The 23,042-nt window shown below is 41.9% G+C and overlaps 1 protein-coding gene across 9 annotated transcripts in view; it reads right to left on the bottom strand.

The window, feature by feature from the left end:
- The window catches only part of BRIP1 (BRCA1 interacting protein C-terminal helicase 1), a 354,698-nt gene that overhangs the window by 316,557 nt on the left and 15,099 nt on the right, over positions 1-23,042 (bottom strand). For all 9 annotated transcript variants that reach the window (XM_033922791.1, XM_033922782.1, XM_033922790.1 and 6 more), the window contains exons 3-4: positions 12,661-12,771; positions 10,952-11,082 (exon numbers count right to left, since the gene is read on the bottom strand). In XM_033922791.1, the coding sequence (XP_033778682.1) occupies positions 10,952-11,082; positions 12,661-12,771 (242 nt within the window). The remainder of the gene's footprint in view (positions 1-10,951; positions 11,083-12,660; positions 12,772-23,042) is intronic.

The raw sequence follows: 23,042 nt of genomic DNA, 5'->3' as shown, positions 1-23,042 counted from the left end.
GATTTCCCATGTGGATTTCCCTGTGGATACTCATTTTAAGCAGTTTCTAGAGTGCAAGTGGTCTGATTTTACACAATTTAATGAATATTAGAACTCTCTGGAGCCTTTTTGGAACACAGCTAAAGCTGTGCTCTATGGTGAATATATAGCCTTCGTCTCTGCCCATAAGAAGCAGATAGCACAAAGCATAATACATTTAGAAAAAAAAACTTCATTCCTCTAAGCGAGTATATTAGTAATCCAACTGCTGCCATAATAGAGGCGTAAACAGCTACTGAGGCAGCACTCAATTCACTCATACATGAATATACAAAAAATTGCTATTTTACCAGAAATATAAAATTCAATAAACACAGAAACAAGTCAGGGGTCTCAGATGATATCACGCATATGAGATGTATCAGGACAGTTACAGCATAAAACAGTAGATGTGTCGCAATTATTCCATACACATTTTAAAAACTTTTATTCAGCCCCTACACTAGGGTCAGGCCCATCAGTTATAGATTATTTAGAAGATTCTAGCCTGCTTAAACTTACGGCAGAGGAATAGTAACACCTTCAAGCTCCCATAACAGCCACAGAAATCCACACAGCTATTAAATTACAAAAAAATTATACAGCAGCAGGCCCAGATGGATACACATCCAAATTTTTCAAATTACTCTCTCCACACATGATCCTCTTTGGGACATTTATTTTCATATTATTCAGAGATGTTCTTTCTGAGGGAGGTAATGAGGTTTTAATTACACTCATTTTGAAGCCCAGAAAACCTGACTCCCTCCCTGATTCTTACAGACCTATTTCCCTTATAAATGTTGACTTGAAAATCTTAGCTAGGATTCTGGCAGATCATCTATCAACCTGCTTACCAAGAATGATTTGCTCTGAGCAAGTAGGATTTGCCAAAGGCTGCCAATCGGTTTTAAATGTCCTCAAAGTATTAATAGCGATGGCACACAAAGTTGATGAAAAAGTTTGTCATGGAAAGCACAGGCAAAATATTTGACACAATATAGCTCCTGAACAGAAAGCTTAATAGGGCTCAGATTTTAGGAACTGGAAGAGATTACGGTACTTTTCTTTTATGAGATAAATCTTTATTTAGATTGTTGAGAAAAAAAAAAAGTATGCAAATTTTTACCTACAGTATATTTACTCCCTATATTTACTCCCTCCCCTTTTACAAAACCGTAGTGTAGTTTTTAGCGCCAACCACAGCTGAAGCGCTCATAGAACTCCTATCAGCTTCAGAGCTGTTACCGCTGCGGCTGGCGCTATAAACCACACTACGGTTTTGTAAAAGGGGGAAGGGTTAATGTCATATCACAACTGTTCATCCTCCAATCTCTTCTTTCTTGCACCATTCGAAAGAGCATTTTTTTGGGCTACAAAACTCACAGAGCCACATTTTTGACCCACTATTCATAATAGCTTAAAATAGGAAAGTACACCAAGATTTCAACTTGCATTTAATGTTAAATATGTTGGAGATGTAGACACACCAATGTCTGCTAATTGATCATAACACTGAAGCTCAAATACATTTTTCAACCGAGCTGCAGATAGATAATTGATTTTTTATATATTTTTGTATGGACCTTCAGAATGCAGCTGGGCACCATATGCTACTGGTTGCTCATCTTCATCAGTCCAAGTTTTATTGATTTGTATTAATTAATTCTATAATGCATCTAATACTCCCATTTTTGATATATAAATTACTGGAGTGCCACTTAGCTTTATAGTGGACTATCACTCTTCCTTTACACCACCACTCCCAACATAGATGTTTCAAGTGAAACTTTTCTTGAGGGTCAAGGGGAAATTGTGAAGATATAAAAAATTCTTCTGTCTCATCTGTTCAATCAAATTTAAAAACATATGCAATGGTTTAAACTTATACTTGAGCAGACATTTCAAGAATAACATATGCAGTGCCTCTAATCATATTCAAAATTAACCAATTAAACTTGGACTGATGAAGACGATAGCAATCAGCAGCATATGGTGCCCGGCTGCATTCTGAAGGTCCATACAAAAATATATTTAAAAAAATAAAAAAATTATATCTATCTGCAGCTCAGTTGAAAAACGTATTTCAGCTTCAGTGCTATGATCAATTAGCAAACATGTGTGTGTGGCAATTGAATTGAGTTATTAAAAATGGCATAAAGATTGAGTATCTGGAGATGTAGACAGGCACAGGAATAAAGACAAACTTTGAATTGGAAATTTGTGCCTTTTTAATAACTGTAAATGTTTTATTATGATGAAAAATTAATGTAATCAAAGAACAGGAGGAGTAGGACTAGGAAGGAAACCATCCCCCCCCCCAAGATTTAGGGGGTCATGGTCGAAAACAAACTAGTGCTAGTTACCCTGAGAACACTGAAGACTTCAGCACTGCAATGAAACTGCTACACAAGCGAACCCGAACAACCCCATCATAATCACTCAGCCCACTTTTCCGAGCGAAGTTCGATCTTTCAGGTACTAACTTTTAAATTAGCAGTAGGGAGAGCTGTATTATTATCCAGTAACACACATAGCACAAGTACATAGAAACATAAAACAAAATAAAGTTGGGTGAATACTAGGTAGTGAATGAATTGCAAATATGCTTGATTTTTGGTTCAAGCAAGATCTTTTTCAACAGCTGGAATGAGTGGGCATGGAAAAGCAAATCATGTGCTATCACTAGTCAGTTGAGAGATGAGGGTTTTGTCTGGTCTTCAATTTTTCCAGGACTATAGTGAGCATAAATTTCATAAGAAAATGCACACAACAATCTGCATCATCAGTAAGAGTGGAAAAAGTTGCAATAAAAACTTTAAATGTTAATTTTTGAATCATATTATTTAGACTATATTAACTTGTAAACCAAAACATATTTATATCTGATAAGCTGGCCAGTTAGTAGCCCATGCCCCAAAACCTATGTCACTAAATTTTACTAAATTTGGAGATGTACAGCTAAGAACCCTTATTGAAACTGCAATGAGTCACCAACAACTACAAGAGTATGCAAAAGCAGTGGATGTCATAACCTGAGTTAGCATGGCAAGCCCAACATACTTAGCTTGTTGTATAATTACATCTTTGCTTCTAACTTCCCTTTATAAGTATATTTTTTTAGCTATGATTTTATGTAAACTGTTTAGGCTGTACAATAAGCGGTATATCAAGCCGTAATAAACTTGAAACACCATGCAATTTCATACCTCTAGCTCATTTGCATATTATACAATACTAGTCTTATAGCCCGTTACATTAACGGGTGCTAGAATATATGTGTGTGTGTCTGTCTTTATTTCTTTCTCTCTCTCTCCTTAGCCGCTTTCTGTATTTCTGTCTTTGTCTTTCTTTTTCCTCAGCTGTCCACCACCACCCCTTCACTGCTCCCTTTATCCAGCAGCAGCCCTTCTCCCTTTGTTTTACCTCCCCCCTGTCCAGCAGCACCTCTTTCCTGCTCCCCCTGTCCAGCAGTAGGCCTCCCTTCCTTTTTCTTCCCCCCCTGTCCATCAGCACCTCTTTCCTGCTCCCCCTGTCCAGCAGTAGGCCTCCCTTCCTTTTTCTGTCCCCCCATCCATCAGCACCTCTTCCCCTGTCCCCTTACCTCCATTCGCATCTGCCCTCCGCCATAGCCTGCAGGCGCCGACAGCCACCGCATGTGCCTGAAGCCGACTTAATGTTTCCGCCATCCCTGCCACCGCCGCTGCTTGAGAGGCCCGCGGGACCGAAGGCGGTCAGCATGTCTGTGGCTCAGGAGGAGGAGTCCTGGTGTCGTGCATGCGCACTCCTGCCAACCACTGACCTACAGACCAGGGAACATGCAGTAAGAGTGCGCATGCGCGCTTAGCATTTTATTATTATAGATGATACCAAATATGCCCTTTTTACCACTGCATGTATAGGCATGTGAATAATGCATGCATTTGAGGCCTAACTTCTGGCCAAAGCAAGGTCGGGTCAAATAGAATGTCTTTTGTAGCAAAAAATAGAATGGCCTTTGTAGCAAAAAAGATGCTCTTTCAAGTGATGTAAAAAAATTAAAAAAGTTGGACGATGTTCAGTTGAACCATTTGCACTCCAAAAAACGGCCAAAATTTGTATAAAGCACTAATATGATTTCTTTGTATAATTATATCTTTGCTTCCAATTGGCTCCAAAGCCTCTTAATGCAAATCCTATGTGCATATCATGTACCATGACTGCTGGAACAGTTATGGACTTGAATCGAAGTACAGGACAGGAACAATGAGGAGTCAAAGTAGACATTAAATTTATTTTATAACATTTTTTGCCTACATTGCTGGCTTATAAATGGGAGGTAAACTAATGTTACATTCCAAACTTTGCACATGAAATTAATGCCAAGGGTTGTATTAATCCGCAAAACAAATGACTTTGTTGGAATGTAGTGGCTGGACAAAGTTGCCATTTTGTGTTACGCATAGCACAGTACTTTGAGAGTGACCTACATTTGAGAATCTTTAGGTCTCAAACCAGAAAAATTTATATGATTTCATTTGAAGCTAAAGGGAACATCCATACAAAGTTTTATTCAATTTGAAGGAGGGTGAATGGGGATGATTTTCAATATTGGATCACTTGACATGGATGGAATGACCCAAAAATAAGGAAACACACTGAATTAAAGCAGAAATATAAGTCTACATAAAAAGGCCCATTTTAGATAGATCTTTAGAGGGGAATTGAGAAGTCCAAGCAAGAATGTGCTCAATTTTCCCTATTTTACAAAACACAGATCTGGTGGGAGGAGCAATTTTAGAATGTTCTGAACTCAAGTAGCTGGTGCAGCCACAAAATTGCAGTTTCCTGCCTGCAAAGATGCAGATGGCAGCCCCAACTGGAACCACTATTTTTAAAGGGATCATTAGTGGGATCTAGATAAACCTCCGTCTAATAAGAGTAGTTAAGTCTTGGTGGAGTTATTGAGGATGTCTCTGGGGTCAAGTAGAAAACAGGAGCAATCCCTAGATGCAACTGTCCTCTCTGAGTCCAGGTTCAAAATAGCACCTCAGTAGCCTCAAAATATTAGCATTAGGAGTCAGATGTGAAAATTTTTCAACCCACACATCAGCAATCGAATAACCAGTTTAGTTTAGTTTGTTAAACTTATATTCCACCTTTATACGAGGTTGATAAAAGTAAACAAGTCACAATCACAAATGTCTCCCACCAGACACCAGGAATCACTCTTGCCCCTTGATTTAGGATACATATCTAAACTGGGAGCTGGTACTTTTGTACACCTTGAAGCAGGTGCAAAAGCTGTTATGAACAGATGTACAGTATATTCCCATTTTAAAATGAAAAGTACATCTCTATTTTTCAGATACATACAAGCTACATTCCCTTTATATCTGTGTCTCTGGGAATATACATAAAGAAATAGAAGCTTTATAAAATTATTGTCTACATGTATATATGCTCTAAAAGTGTACATATTGCTATTTATACTTCTAGATGTTTTTAAAATGACTAAGTATCAAAATAAAGCACTAGTGGAGGGATTTTTTTTTTCCATTCTCTGTACCGAGTATTAAGATTGTCATTTAGTTTAGTTCATTTCATTTTCTATACACCTTTCCCTACTCATGTTGAAGAATTTTGGGCGTCCCAATAGCCTGCACATCCAAATAGAGGATTTTCCCCCCAAAAAAAATTATTTCTAGACATATGGTGGTTTGCCTTTCAAAAACAGGCATTTCCTTACTGCTGACTTTGGATGTCTAGCACCATACATCCAAATCGGACTTAGATGTATGTTTTGAAAATGTCCCTCTTTGTGTCCAATTTATTTGAAATAGCAGGTCAAGAATTCTCCCTGAATTTTCAGGAGAGGAACTCTCATCCTGGAAACTCCTCTATTTTTTGCAAATGTATTTATATGGTATTTTATGGAAACAAACAACAAAGTGAAAACAGCCAATAGAAAAACCAGAGCAATAAAAGTAACAATAGCAAAATATACACACAGACTATACAATACTATGCCCACCCCCAAAGATAAAAAAAATATCCCCAGGGCCAACAGCAAGACAACCCAGTACAAAATATAACCAAACAATCCCACTCCCTTACTAATGCTTAGCACGGGTTTTAGCGCCAGCAGCAGCAGTAATTACTCCAACACTCATAGGAGGGGGAATATAATCACCGAGAGCCAGCACGCCAAGTCAAATAGGAGTCCCAAATCTTATAAAAAGAAGCAAGACACCCTGATTTGAGCGCCATCAATTATGACATTAAAGCGAAACTTGATCACCCCATCTCCAACATGCTGACATCAACGACCGACTTCAAATCATTTCAAAAAGAAATCAAAACCCTGTTAGTCAAAAGATTTATCAAGAAATAATAATAATAATAATATTTTATTTTGTATACCGCCATACCCAGGGAGTTCAAGGCGGTTCACAACAGGTAGATGAATTACATACAGTGCGATTCGAAAAAAAGAAGAACATAACAAGGCAATCGTGGGGACGAACTCGTTTACATAGACGATTTAGGAGGGGGAAGGGCTAAATACGGGATACATACAGTGTGCTGCATTAGGATACAATACGGGATACATACAGAGTGCTGCAGTAGGATACAATAGAGTTTAAGAGGAAATTAGATAAGAGCATGTTAGTTGGAAACAGGGGGGGGGGCAACCAACTTGGAGGGGGGGTGGGAAAGTAAGGGGGGGAGAGGGAAGAGGAGGGTTTAGATGGGGGAAGGGGGGGCTAAGGGATAGGTCTGTTGCAAAGGAGGGGTTTCATCAGTTTTTTAAGGTGGAGAGGGGGTAACGTTACGGCGTTAGGGATTTGGTCCGTTAAAAAGTAGAGTTTTGAGCTTTTTTCTGAAGGGGAGGTATGAATAGCTGTCAAGTATGATTTGGGCGAGCCATGAGTTTAGTTTGGCCGCTTGGAAAGAGAAAGTTCGTTCGAGGAATCTTTTAAGGTGACACGATTTCAGTGAGGGAAAAGCGAATAGAGTTGTTCTGCGGGGGCTCTTCTTATTATAGTTCAGGTTGAAGTGGGGGTAAAGATAGGCTGGTGACATACCAGAAACGGTTTTGTAGCAGATACAAGAGAACTTAAATAGGACTCTGGATTCGAATGGCAGCCAGTGCAGCTTGTGGTAGAAAGGGGATATGTGATCCCATTTCTTCAGGCCAAAGATAAGGCGGATGGCGGTATTTTGGACCAGTCTCAGCTTTCTGGTGATTTTCTTGAAGGCGCCTAGATAAATGATGTTACAGTAGTCCAGGACACTAAGAATGGAAGATTGGACCAGCAGACGAAAGGAAGCGTCGTCAAAGTATTTTTTAATGGTGCGGAGTTTCCAGAGCACCGAGATGCTTTTCTTAAATACTAGGTCGGTGTGTTTCTCCAGTGTGAGATGCTTGTCTAAAGTGACACCTAGTATTTTTAGTGATTGCTCAATAGAATAGTCAAGACCATTGATGTGTATCGTGGTTTCCTTAATTTTGTCATTTGGGGATGCTAGGAAGAGTTTGGTTTTTTCTGGGTTTAGCTTTAGTCTAAACGCTGACATCCAAAGTTCGATCTGATTTAGGGTGAAAGATAGCGAATTTAGAAACTCTGAGGTAAAGTAAGAGAGCGGAATGATTATTGTGATGTCGTCTGCGTAGATGAAAAATTTGAGCTTTAAGCTTTGTAGGAGATTTCCTAGGGAGACAAGGTAGATGTTAAATAGGGTGGGGGATAAGGGGGAGCCTTGTGGGACTCCACAGGGGTTGTCCCAGCTGTAGGAGGTAGTATCGTCTTTGAACACCTTGTAGGTTCTTGTTGAAAGAAATCCATGGAACCAATTGAGAACGTGACCTGAGATTCCAATAGAAGTCAGACAGTCTAGTAGAGTGGTGTGGTCAACCAAGTCAAATGCGCTACTTAGATCGAGTTGCAGTATTAGAGCAGAAGAGCCTTGGCTGAATAGTTGATGCAGGTAATCGAGCAGGGAAGCTAAAATTGTTTCAGTACTGTGGCCTGACCGAAAGCCGGATTGGTTGTCGTGCAAGATGTTGTGTTTTTCTAAGTATGTGGTGAGTTCGGTGTTTACTATCCCTTCTGCTATTTTGGTAACCAGGGGGATGTTGGCGATAGGTCTAAAGTTGGAGGCCGTGTTGGAAGGCTCTTTAGTATTTTTCTTAATTGGTGTAATCAAAATGTGCCCTTGTTCTACTGGGAACTTCCCCGAGGATAGTAGGGAGTTGATCCAAGTCAGCATTTTGGCCTTAAAATTGATTGGGGCCGATTTCATGATATTAGGGGGGCAGGTGTCCAGTCTACAGTAGGAGTTGGCATACTTATTGTAGTGTTTACTAAAAGTTTGCCAGTCTATGGGTAAGAATGTGTTCCAGAACAGGTCGGCTCTGGATTCGCCTGAGTCTGGTAGAATGGGGTAACACCAGTGGGGCTTGGTTGGGTTGGTAAGAGAGGATCTTAGTTGTAGTATTTTGGAGTTGAAGAAATCCGCCAGGCAGTTTGCTGTTAGAGTGGTCTCTTCGGGTGAGTTGATAAAAGTTTCTATATTGTATAGATCATTTACCAGCTTAAATAGGTTGCTGCTGTTAGTTGAGATGTCGCCGATCATAACACATCTCCATGTCTATCCCCACTCTTGTAAATTTCCCATCTAAGTCTTAACCATGTAAACAGCACCCTAATTTGTAATTTTCCTGGAAAAGTCCAGTTATTTTCTTTTGTAATCCGCCTAGAACTGCAAGGTACTGGCGGAATAGAAGTCACTAATGTAATGTAATATAAACAATTATAGTCCAATTTAACAAAAACTTATTCAACTGGTGGAAGTTTAGATTGTTTCCACCATCTAACCAATAAAATCTTGGCTGCCACAAGCATATGCATAGCAAATGTGCTGGTTTAGGAACTCCAGGAAGTCTCACATGAAGCAGATAATAGTCCATTTGCAGAACAGTATTCAAATAAGTAAGTAAGGAGAAACAAAATAATTACACACTAGGACAGTCCTACCAAATGTGAAAAAAAGTCCCCTTGGGAACCACAGTTTTGCCAACAAAGCTCAGAACAATAGGAAACATCTTAGAAAGGCGAGACAGTTACCACTGATAATAAAAAATCTTATAACCATTTTCAATTAATGGAAGCTGATACAGAAATTTTAAATAGATGTTTAAAAGTATGGGGTCAATGGATCGCAAGGACTCTAGAGTCCAACTGCTTAAATCGGATCATTAAATAAAAGTGCTTTATTTAAATTGAATATATTCAAAGCACTCAAATTAGCTTTGAGGTCCCCCATCCTCAGAACATAGGCAAGACTTCCTCATTTCAATGACAGCAATAACATAACCACAATTTATATTTTTCCTGGGACTAGTAATAAATGGTCTACTTCAACAGGCAAAGTTTAGAGATTTTAATAGGTGTCATTGAGTATATTCTGGTAAAACTGCATATTTTGCCAAAATTCTTCTCAAAAAGCACACAGTATTTAAGAGAGAGATGTACCACTGTACAGGATTAGACTGCACCAACAATGCTTGATAGAGTTTACCTATACCTACCTATACCTCACCTGTCTGCCCCTGTACGAATAGCTTTTCCCATCAAAGTTTCTGAGAGTTCCAATTCCTCCCAATCTTTACACTTTATAAAATCTCGTAATTGATTATACTGAAAAAGATCTTGAGAGACAATGCCATACTCATTAACAAGATGTGAAAAGAAAGCATAGCTCCCCCCCATACCCATAATCGATAAAGATTACCGTATTTTTGCTCCATAAGACGTACTTTTTTTCCACCCAAAAGTGAGTGGAAATCTCAGTGCGTCTTATGGAGCAAAGGTACAATTTTTAACCCCCCCATACTGTTTAAAAAATCCCCCCACTGTATGCCCCTTTTTAAAACATCCCCCCACATGCCTGCCGCCACAACTTTTTAAAACATCCCCCCAGCAAACACCCGCCGCCGCACCTTTTTCACACACATCCCCCTCCGCATATACTCGCCACTGCACCTTTTTAAAACATCTCCCCCCTCCCCCCCCCCCGCAAACACTCGCCGCCGTTGTACCTTGTTAAAAACATCCTGGTGGTCTAGCGTGATTCCTCCCTCGCTAGCCATCTCCCATTTCCCAGACAGGAGCAGTGGAGGTCAGGTGAGAGCTTTCCGCTCCTGCCTGGCCCCGCACTGCTTTCTGATTGGTTTCCATCAGTTCTCATGGCGGCATGTGTTTGCAGGGGGGGGGATGTTTTAAAAAGGTGCAGCAGCAGGCATATGGGGGGATGTTTTAAAAAGGGGCTTGTGGCGGGAGTGTAATTTTTTAAATGGTATGGTGGGGTTAAAAAAATTGTACTTGCAGGGGGAGGGGAAGTTTTAGAAAGGTACCTGGGGGGGGGGATGATAAAAATACTGAGACAGCTGTCTAGGGAGGGAGAGAGGGATTTAAAAAGGTACCTGGGGGTGGGGTTCTGGCTGGCTGGCTGCCTACCATTAGATGTGCCCTGTATCCTGTCCCGGCCTACTACTAGACCACCAGAGGGGGACAGGGTACAGGGCACACCATTTGGTTCAGAATTTTTTTTCTTGGTTTTTCCTCCTCTACAGGTGGGTGCATCTTATGGAGCAAAAAATACGGTATGTACAGAAAGTTTAGTCCAATTAAGAAAAGTCCTATAATATTGGTCAGGAAGAAAATCAGGGAGAAAAGAAATAGCAGAAAGTACTTCCTATAAGGAAACAATTTAGCTCACTGTTTTATCCAGATGACCCGGGGCACTCGCAAAAAAACATTGACTTCTGTTAAAAGCTGACAATATATCTAGGGGGAGAAAAGGCAAGACCCGTAGAGAGACTGGAAACTCCTCTTGCAGAATCTCTTGGATACTCATAACAAGGAAGAAAATGCAAACAGCTCCTTACCTGTTGTTCAGCTCCTAATACACGGACTCTTTTCCTTTCTGTTTGAAAATCATCATCGTCGTCTCCACTGAATACAAATGCCTGCTTCTTAGGAAACAATTTTGATGCTGAAGTCTGTGCATAGGACATGTCTGCCAAAGGAAAAAAAAATCAGAAAATTAAAAAGGAATAGAATAAATGTTCCCAATTCATATATTATCTAAAAGATGGACAAGCTTGATAACAAAAGAATCCATAATTTAATTCAACTATTTTTCAGAACACAGCATGATGCAAACTAACTGCATGTTGGGGAATGAAAGGATAAGATTTAAAAAAAAAAAAAAAGTGATATGATTTCTCAAAACACAAAAAAGGACCTCATAATCAGAGGGAAACATAGAAGAGTAAAAGAATGCTAAGTATTTATGCCATCAAAGCCCATTCTCCACAGTTCTCAAAGCAGTGTTATTATAAGTCTCCTTTGGCACAACTATGCTTTTAATATATTCAATGAACTTAATCAGTACAACAATCACTTTTTGATCCACCCTGGACCACCTAGATCCGCCCCCCAGCCCCACCCAGTTCCGCCCCCAATCCATCCTAGACCTGCCCCAGCCCCCCCCCTCCCTCCATTGCCTGCCCGACAGTGATTTCTTCCAAGCTTTCAAAACTTGGACAAAGTGCTGGGTTTTGAAAAGCTGTCCGGGGAAATCCGGACATCTGGTAATCCTAGCCAAAGCCATTCCCAGAAATTAGGCGTGATGTTACAGAATACCTGCATTTGTGTGTCTAACTGCCATCAGTTGGGTGTAAGCAGAAACACCCAAAATTAGGTAAAAACAAAATAGCACCCTTTACCAAATACTGTACTAACTTAGTGAGGATCATAACAGTGCCTAATATTAAGCGCCATTTGCTGAATCTGGCCCTTAAAACTGGAGTAGCGCTGAGCTCACCTAAGGGATGAATGGCCTTGAAAAAACTTGGTTGTGAAACATGTTGGCTAAGTTATCCCATTAAGGAATTTTATCTTAATAATCAATGCTAAACTATATATATATATATATATAAATATAAATATATATATATATATATATATAAATATATAAATAAATATATATATATATAAATATATATATATAAAAAAAAAAATATATATATATATAAAAATATATATATATACTAAAATCTTATTATGAAATTAAAATGATTCAGTGAGGAAATAACACTTAAAGCCTAGGACAATGAATGATAGAAGTCCAAGGTGGTGTTTCTGAGGATCAATTAAATTGGTGCATTAAATTGTTTGAATGAGAGCCATAGGTGGATCAAAGTGATTGTTCTACTGATTACGTTCATTGATAAGGGCTCACGTTTAGGTAAATCGGATCATTAAGTAAAAGTGCTTTATTTAAATTGAATATATTCAAAGCACTCAAATTAGCTTTGAGGTCCCCCATCCTCAGAACATAGGCAAGACTTCCTCATTTCAATGACAGCAATAACATAACCACAATTTATATTTTTCCTGGGACTAGTAAAAAAAATGGTCTACCTCAACAGGCAAAGTTTAGAGATTTTAACAGGTGTCATTGAGTATATTCTGGTAAAACTGCATATTTTGTCAAAATTCTTCTCAAAAAGCACACAGTATTTAAGAGACTAATTACAAGTTACATTTCCTCTCAGTAAGAATTCAGCTTTCATAGACAATGATGAAGTACCAGGATTTGTCTCTCCAGAGGTATGAGTTGTTGTCCAACAGTGGCATCCACACTGACATGCTTTGGGAGTCTCTGTTCCTTTAGCCTCCTTTTCACACTCCCCTCGCTTTTCTAGAGAACAAAGGAGTACATGTCAAAAAGCAGAAGTGCTGTCATTTTGTTTTCATGTGTATAAAAGGTATGAGGACATCCAGATTTCTGACAAGATTGGGTTGGAGATGATGCTTTCACATGGATGTACACCAGTATAGAGCCAGGAAATATACAGTAAGTTCTACAAATGAATTACCCTACACCCAGCAAGCAACTAATTGATCTCTCAACAAGAGCCATTTAGTTTAGTTCAAGTAAAGGTATGATGAAGCTGTTATTCACATTAACATATCAGCTTCTTTACGAACATTTATTCTTTTATTTAAAACATTTTTCTAAATCCTCTTCCTGAATTTTAGTGGAACGCCCAAAACAGCACACAAGATTATAAAATACATAAAACTGCAGCCATTACTTACCTCCAAAATAAATTATAAACATTATATATATATATATATATATATATATATATATATATACACTTACAGTATATATATAGTATTGCACCTAATATTTATTTCCAAAAATTTAACATATCACTCAAACCACTGTCATTTATGGGCTATTCCAACTATTGTCTGAGCAAACTCTGCCCTGTTAAGCAAGAACACTGTTAACAGCAGTAAATTATATATACTTTTTCTTAATATAGCGCAGAAATGGTGACTAATATTTTTGCATCTACAGCAGATACAAAGCCAAGATAGACTCCATCACATCTGGCTGCCTATATATTTTGACATGGTGGAGACTTGACAACTAGTATTTAAGTAAGAGTGACTGAGGCCCCACACAGAATGTCAGGCACAGGTCTAGCCACCTTGTTAGGCAGAATGGATGGACTTTTCTATGATATATTACTTATAGTCCGCCAACTTCCAACTATTAGGTTCAAAGCAGATTAATAAAAGAGTGTACACGTATGATCTTTCAAATAAATAACAGTGAGTCTAACTTTGTTTTGAAAAGATAAATACATGAGCATGATCCTTAATTTAGTAGGTAATGAACACCAAATAATAATAACAGTTTATATACCGCAGGACCGTGAAGTTCTATGCGGTTTACAATGATTAAAAGGTGTTACAAATTGAGTGGAATAAACAAAGTTCAGAGTTAGTGAATAATAGTTCGAAGATTATTTGTTGAGGACTAAGATTGTATAGGTCAGTTACCAAAGTACTTCAGGAACAGATGTGTTTTTAGGCGTTTTCTGAATTCCCTATAAGTAGTAGGCACGAGCAGTTGTTCCAGGTCTTTACTCCATAATGCTGCTTGATGTGAGAAAGATGTTGGTGATGACTTTTAAATTTACAACCTCTAACCGGTGGAGAAACAAAGTTTGGATGTGAACTTCTCCTATGTCTGTTGGTTGTGAAAGAGAAAAGGTCTGTTATATATTTAGGGATTAAGCTGTAAAGTACTTTGAAGCAAAAACAACCAAACTTGAACTTCACACATGCCTCCATCGGCAGCCAGTGTAGAAGTCGATATGAAGGTGTTACATGATCAAACTTCTTCAGTCCACAAAGTAGCCTAACTGCTGCATTTTGTACCAGTTGCAATCGCCGCATATTTTTCTGGGAGAGTGCCAAGTAGGCAATGTTACAATAATCAAGTTGATTCAATATGAGGGATTGTACCAGAATTCTAAATGATGAGACATCGAATTAAGCTCTGATGGACCGAAGCTTACAGAGGGTGAGAAAGATCTTTCTAATCAAGGAGTCTACCTGGTCTTTCATGGTCAGACTCTGGTCCAGTGTTACTCTCAAAACCTTCATAGTGGGTTGAATGGGATGACTAAGGTTATTGATGCACAGTGATGCTTTAGTGTCAAGTGGGTACGGCGATGCTATAAAAAATTTTGTTTTCTCTGGGTTTAGCTTTAGTCTGAACTCAGTCATCCATTGCTCTATCCGATTTAGTATATCTGTTGCTTTGGGGGTGACTTCTGAGATAGAGGTATTGAATGGGATAATTATCGTGAAGTCATCAGCGTAGCTAAATAGTTTTATCACCAGCTGGGATAGTTGCGCACCCAATGAGGACATATAAACATTGAAGAGCAGAGGGGATAATGGTGACCCCTGTGGCACGCCAGATGAATTGTTCCATGTATCAGAGAGATTGTAATTGAAACGGACTTGGTAGGTACGGGATATGAGGAAACCTCGAAACCAGTTTAATACCTCTCCTCTGATTCCAATTGCATCTAGGCATTGTAACAGTTTCCCATGGTCCAACAAGTCAAAGGCAGAGCTCATGTCAAATTGCATGATCAGGGCGTTGAGGCCCTTACTAAACAAGTAGCGCAAATTATCCAGGATAGCTGCAATTACTGTCTCAGTGCTAAACAGAGGCCTAAAACCTGATTGAATTTCATGCAAAAGAGAGAATTGGTCGAGATATTCCATCAGTTGGGTGTGTACCAATCCTTCCATGATTTTCACAATGAATGGAATGGATGCTACTGGTCTATAGTTGGTTACTGATGTTGATGATTCTTTACAATTTTTTGGGATTGGGGTTATTATGATATGACCATTATTAGTGAGGAATTCAACAGTGATAGTTTAAAGTCAAATGGAGCTGTTTTCATAATTTCTGGGGGACATGAGTCCAGGACTCAGTATGATTTAGAATATTTGTTATATAACTTGATATAGTTATTCCATTCAAAATTGTGGAAGGAACTCCAAATCATGTCTGCTATAGTTGATTGATGTTCGCATGCGACAATTGCTGAGTGGTTATTTCTTAGGTTTTTAATTTTTGAATCAAAATGTTGTGTTGGATTATTTGCTGAGGGTAGCTTGATATTTAACATGGGTTGAGTGTGGTGTGCGGAGTCAAATAAATTTATGACTATGTTGAACAGTTCTTTTGTATTAGCTCCTTTTGAGCTAGTGTTAGATGAGTTAATTTTGCAAACTTTTTTATATTTCACTCTATAAAATGAAGGAAAATAAAGCAGTGTGTTAAACTGTGTGTCTTAACTAATGATGGCTTGTTGCAAAGAATACAAACTGGCTGCAACTCATTTTAGTAATTTTGAAAGATATGGTGGTTTTCTCAGGGGGCGATTTCGACAAATGGACTAGTTTTTCAAATACCATGACAGGAATGAACCGCACTCCTGTTTTTCCCTTTGGAGGACATGCTGTGGGTCACATATTAGATTTGATTTTTATTTACTAAGTTATGTATTTGGACTTGGAGATTGAAATGTACAGCGTCAGCATCTATGAGACAAACATGGTTATTTTTGTTAAATAGGATTTTCTGGACCCCAGTTCGATTTAAATAAAATAGATAGTTCTAAGTCTAATAGATGCTGCTATTGTCATATTGATATAGGGTCTTTGAATCATCTGCTATATTTTTGTCCGTTTATTTTTTATATATTTATATCTTTTATTATTTTCAATTTAAATTCCAAGTATTAAACTTGTACAGAAAACAAGAATAGAATAGATATCAAATACAATACATATGTAAATCCTAAATTAACAAATATACTATTTATGCTCAAGTCCTCAAATTGAGATCCAAGGATTAAAGAAAATTGGCGAAATTATAAAGAAAAATAATAATAATTTTTAAGAAACTGAGAGCTATAGCGATGATTATGAGGTCATAATATCCAAATTATAGGGCTCAAAGATTATTTGCATTCAGACGAGACATTGCCACGAAATTTGTCAGTTGTGATGGTTCAAAAAACACATATTTAAGAGTATGGTAACACACAATACATTTACACGGGTGTCTCAAATAAAAGGTTGCCCCCAAAGATAAAACCCCAGGTTTCAAAAGAAGAAATTCACGGCGGCGCCTTTGCGTCTCCCGTGCTAAATCCGGAAACATTTGTATTTTGTAACCAAGAAAACTTTTTTGTCTATTTTTAAAGTAAAGTTTTAACAACCATGTTTTATCAATTGGCAAAGCTAAAGTAATGATCATAGTGGCTGGTGATGCTAAATCCTTCTCAGATGTTTCTAAAATCTGTGAAATGTTTAAGGGTTCTTGATCTGAAGATTTTACTTTTTGTTGTTGATTTTGTTCTTTATCAGGCAAATAATAAACTCGTGAAAATGGTGGTAATGATTCTTCAGGTATCTCCAAATTTTCCACTAGATATCTCTTAAGCCTATCTCTAGGTGTTACCAGCTCAAGTCTTGGAAAGTTAATTAACCTTAAATTGTTGCTACGTGAATTGTTCTCAAGCATTTCAATCTTCTTCCTTAGGTTAATATTGTCTTTAACTAAAGTCTCTTGCATTTGTTTCGATGTTACAATTTCTTTTTCTATTTTTTGAATGGATGAGTTAGAAGTGTTCATTTCTTTTCTTAAATTCTTCAGTTCCTTATTATGTTCCTTAATTTTCCCTTCAATTTGTTGAAATGTAGGGGTAATATTTTTAACAAAACCAGCCATTAAGTCCCAAATAGAATCTAAAGTCACTTCTGCAGGTTTAATCAGTACAATTGGAGTTTGTGTAAATGTGAAGTGCTCACCGTCCTGAAGTCCTTCGGGGGTTGTTGTCGGTCCTTCCCCCTCATATTGAGATGGTGTTCCCCCAGATATCTCCATGGGGGCCCTAGAAAGGTGGGCCCCAACCTCCAAACTCTCCAACAGATCCTTCCTTGCCTCTGGAGAGGAGAAAACCACTGAATCCGGGGTTTCCCCGCCCCTGGGAGAGCAGGTTGTCTGGGGCTGCGGGGGCGGTGCCCTAACGTCGGGACTTAGTGTAGTATCGGGCCCAGGAGTATCCACAACGGGTTCGCCTCCCTGTGTCCTCAGCAGGCCGCCATCCAACGTCGCTGTGACCTCCTGCATGCGCCGCAGAAGATCCTGTATATTCCCGAGACCCGGAGCTCCAGAACGCCGCGAGGCAGAAGTGGCACTCCGGCCCCGTCTCTTCGGCATCGCGGTAAGTAAATACCGCTAGAAATTTTCCCCAACAAACGCGATTCTGGGATGAGCAGCTCAGCGCGTCCTACTCTCAAATCCATTTTTGTCCGTTTATATTTATATTTTGGAAAACAATCTGGGGACAAATAAATCTAGTTTTGGATTCAAATGTTCCATTATCATATGAGGCTATAATTTATGGAATAATTTTACATCTGAAACCCACTCTAGATAAATATAAGAGTCGTCTATTTATGATCATGACAGGTGTAGCCATGCAATTGATCACGAGTAACTGGAAGAACCATGATAGAATAAGTTACACTTTTTGGTGGGTGAACGTATGCACTACGTACAGATATGAAAGAATTAATGTAGAATGTAGGGGACTTAGTGGTGTATTTAATAAAGTTTGGAGCCCATTGACTAAATTTGTGAAATTATAATAATGTATTTATCTTATTTTTCCTTTTGTTCATGTACCTTTACACATCCATGGGGGGATGGGGGGGTTGGAGGGAGGGGAATAAATATTGATGATGACATTTGGGTAACTTTATTCTTCATTTATACTATATATTATGGAAAAATTATGTTCTTACCTGTTAAATTTTCTTTCCTTTAGAAGCAGCAGATGAATCCAGAGACAAGTGGGATAGCTCACATCGACCAGCAGGTGGAGATAGAGAAACTGATTAACAGGTAGTCTTATAGAATGGTATTCCTCCTGTCCATTCAGTTATGCTCCTTGCCCAAGCATCCAAACGTATGAGAATGAGCAATCAAAAAACTTCTTTCCAGTATCGAATTTCAACAAGTAAACTAAAGAACAGAACTACCAACCATAACCCAACTGAGCAACGCCACACAAAACATAGACAGATCGTTCCCAGAAAAGGTGGGGCTCTGGATTCATCTGCTGCTTCTAAAGGAAAGAAAATTAACAGGTAAGAACATAATTTTTCCTTCCTTAGCATAGCAGCAGATGAATCCAGAGACAAGTGGGATGTAGCAAAGCAAAACTCAAACCGGGTGGGAAGCGAACGCCACCTCCGCAATCACCGAAGCGCCAAAACTAGCCTCCGCACGGGCCGCCACATCCAATCGGTAATGTTTGGAAAAGGTGTTCCCAGACGACCAAGTAGCCGCACAGCAAATCTCCTCCAAAGAAAGACCTCCGGACTCCGCCCAAGACGTAGCCAACGCTCGAGTCGAATGAGCACGAAGCTGCTCCGGCAACTGCTTTCCCGCTAGCAAATAAGCCGAAGCAATCATTTCCTTGACCCAACGAGCAATGGAAGCCTTAGACGCAGCCATACCCTTGTTCTTGCCCGCGAACAACATGAACAGGTGATCCGACCGACGAAAGTCGTTTGTCACCCCCAAATAATGCAGCACAATCCGGCGTACATCCAGGAAGCGCAACGACGAGAAGCGTTCCCCCCCCATTCCTCCCACCGAAAAGCCGGGAGGTATAAACACTGGTTCACATGAAAGGAAGAAACCACCTTAGGCAGAAAGGACGGCACCGTCCGAACAGACACCCCAGCATCCGAAATGCGCAAAAAACGGATCCCTGCAGGACAGTGCCTGTAACTCCGACACCCGCCTGGCTGAAGCCATAGCCACCAAAAACACCGTTTTCAACGTGACATCCTTCAGAGTAGCCGCAGACAAAGGCTCAAAAGGTGCCGCTCGCAATCCCCCAAGGACCAGTTTAAGACTCCACACGGGACAGGTTCGTTTGACAGGAGGCCGGATACGGTGAACCCATTTGAGGAAACGAACCACGTCGGGTTGTGACGCGAGCGTAGAACGAGACCCCCGGCCCCTGTAACAAGCAATGGCCGCCACCTGGGGAACCTTCAGGGAATTATAGGCCAATCCTTTCGCTACGCCCTCCTGCAGAAAGGACAGAATAGCCGACAGAGACGCCTGGAAGGGAGAAATACCTTGCCCCCCACACCAAGACTCAAAGACTCTCCAGACCCTAGCATAGGAGGCAGAGGTAGAAATCTTTTTAGCCTGAAGAAGAGTGGAAATAACCTGCTCCGAATAGCCCCGACATCTCAGCCGCGACCGTTCAAGAGCCAGGCCGTAAGACCAAAATGGGATGGATCCTCCATGGCGATTGGACCCTGAGTCAGTAAGTCCGGAGTCACTGGGAACGTCAGCCGATCGCCCGCTGACAACTGTATCAGGTCCGCGTACCACGGCTGACGCGGCCAATCTGTAGCCACCAGGATCACCCTGCTCTGAAAGAGAGAGATACGGTGCAACACCCGACCTATCATCGGCCAAGGAGGAAATACATAAAGAAGGCAACCCGGAGGCCACGGGAGGGCTAACGCGTTCACCCCCTCCGACTCCTGTTCCTTGCGTCTGCTGAAGAACCGAGGAAGCTTCGCATTGCGGGACGAGGCCATGAGATCCATCTCCGGAAGACACCACCATAGGACCAGCAGATCGAACGCCCGAGCGGACAGCTCCCATTCGCCTGGATCGAGAAGATTTCTGCTGAGAAAGTCCGCCTGAACGTTTTCGTGACCCGCAATGTGTGCCGCCGAGAGAAGAGGAACATGCACCTCCGCCCATCAAAACAGAACCATTGCCTCTTCGGCCAACTGAGGACTCCGGGTACCCCCCTGGCGATTGATATACGCCACCGCCGTGACACTGTTCGAAAAGACCCTGGTCGGACGGTCCTGAATCATGGAGTGAAACGCCAGAAGCGCAAACCTGATCGCCCTCAACTCCAGCATATTGATCGACCACTGGGCCTCCTCCGAGGACCAAACACCCTGCGTCGAAGCCTGCAGGCACTGTGCTCCCCAGCCCAGAAGACTGGCATCCGTCGTAATCACGACCCAATCCGGCGTCGCCAGCGGCATGCCCCGGAATAGATTGGACTCGCTGAGCCACCACCGCATGCTGCGGGCCGCCCGAGGACTCCACTGGAGACGCCGATCGTAGTCCTGAGACACCGGGGACCACCGGGAAAGGAGAGACTTCTGCAACGGCCTCATGTGGAACCGAGTCCAGGGGACCACCTCCAGAGCCGCCACCATCGATCCCAGAACCTGTACATAATCCCAAACCCGAGGTCTGGGCGACTTGAGAAGCAGACAAACCTGAGACTGCAACTTCTCTCCCCGGTCCCGGGGCAGAAACACCTTCCCCAGACAAGTGTCGAACCGCACTCCCAGATGCTCCAATGACTGGGACGGGGACAGAGAGCTTTTGGGAAAGTTGATGATCCACCCCAAAGACTGGAGGAGAGAGATCACTCTCTGAGTCACCGACAAACACTCCCGCCTGGAAGAGGCGCGAATCAACCAGTCGTCCAAGTAAGGGTGCACACGAATTCCCTCTTTGCGCAGAAAAGCTGCCACTACCACCATCACCTTCGAAAAGGTGCGGGAAGCCATAGCAAGACCAAAGGGCATCGCCCAAAATTGATAATGCCGGCCCAGGATTGCAAACCGAAGAAACCGCTGATGCGGAGGCCAGATCGGAATATGGAGGTACGCCTCCTTGAGATCGAGGGACGTGAGGAACTCCCCTAGTTTTACCGCCGCAATGACCGAGCGAACTGTCTCCATACGGAAATGGCGAACCCTGAGAAATTTGTTGACCCTTTTGAGATCCAGCACAGGCCTGAATGACCCCCCTTTTTTGGGCACAATGAAGTAAATGGAATACCTGCCGAGACCCACCTCGTCCGGGGGCACCGGCACCACCGCCCCCAGATCCAGAAGAACCTGAAGAGTCAGGCGGACCGATTCTCCCTTGGCCGCCCCATTGCACGGGGACACCAAGAAAGAATCGGCGACGGGAGAGGCGAACTCTAACTTGTAACCGTCTTGAATAATGTCCAAAACCCACTGATCCGACGTGATCTTGGCCCACTCCGCCAGAAAGGCAGACAGCCGCCCCCCTAAAGGAATGGTGGAGGGAGCCGAGACCCCGTCATTGAGGAGTGCGATTTGCTGGAGCAAGGGCTGGCTGACCTGCCGGGGGCTTCGCTGCACGAAAGGAACTCTTTTGTGGAAATCTAGGTCTCGCAGCAGAGAATGAACCGTAAGCGGGCTGGAAGGAAGGCTTACCAGGCCTATATCTCTTAACATCCCGGAAGCGCGGTCTCGCAACCGAGGTCTTCAGAGGGGGTCTAGACCTATCCTCTGGCAAGCGTTGCGTTTTGGTATCACCAAAATCCTTCACCAACTTATCCAAGTCTTCCCCAAACAACAACCGTCCTTTAAAAGGGAGTTTAACGAGACGAAGCTTGGACGCCGCATCCGCTGCCCAATTACAGAGCCACAATTACCTGCGAGAAACCACAGAAAGAGCCATTTGCTTGGCAGAAGCACGAATAATATCATACAAGGCATCGGCCAAATACGCCAAACCAGATTCCAGATCAGCCACCTCCGAGGGAATAGAACCCCCGGACTCCATCATGTTATCCGCCATGAGTTGCGGCCATTACAAACAAGCACGCACAGCATATGAACTGCAAACCGCCGCCTGAAAGGTGACTGCCGTTACCTCAAAGGACATTTTAAGCGACGACTCAATCTTCCTATCCTGAACATCCTTCAGAGCAGCACCCCCCTCCACCGGCAGGGTAGTCTTTTTGGTGACTGCGGCTACCAACGCGTCCACTCTAGGCAACTTAAACTTTTCTAGTTCCGCAGGAGCAATAGGATACAACTGTCGCATGGCTTTCGACACCCGCAGATTTGCCTCCGGCGTGTCCCATTGCGTCGTGATAAGCTCCTGCATAGCCTCATGCACCGGAAAGGATATTGCCGGCTTGCGAATTCCTGCCATAAGGGGGTTCGCGGACCCTGACACTGGCGGATCCTCCTGCGAGATGTTCAAACCTTGTAAAGCCTTAGAAATTAACAAGGAAAGTTCCTCCCTGTGAAACAGACGGAGCGTGGAAGGATCATCCCCGTCCCTACCCGATAGCTCCTCCGCGTCTAAATCCGGGACCTCACCGTCCTCCAACTCCTCAGGAAGAGTCAGAGATACGGGGGAGACGGGGATAGCATCCCCCTCGTCCGCCGTTGCAAGCCTGCGACGCTTGGCCGCCTGAGCCTGCACCAGAGGAGCGACCTTAGGAAAGGAAGCAGACCCCGCCGAATTAGGAATAGTAGGAGAAGCAGAGTAGGCAATAAAGGCAGACCCAAATTCACTGCCTGAGCAGGTTGAGAGCTCTGTAAAACAAAAGCCCTGTGCAACATCATGATAAACTCCGGCGAAAATGAGCCGAGCCCACCTTCTGCCAGTCCAGCCTTCCCTGTCCCATGGGACAAAAATGCGGCTTCCCCCAGCGCACCCGACGCATCGGGAGCCACCGCACTCGC

The sequence above is a fragment of the Geotrypetes seraphini genome, chromosome 15 (assembly GCF_902459505.1).
Source record: "Geotrypetes seraphini chromosome 15, aGeoSer1.1, whole genome shotgun sequence".
Taxonomy (NCBI): domain Eukaryota; kingdom Metazoa; phylum Chordata; class Amphibia; order Gymnophiona; family Dermophiidae; genus Geotrypetes; species Geotrypetes seraphini.
This window is presented reverse-complemented; position numbering and strand designations above follow the sequence as displayed.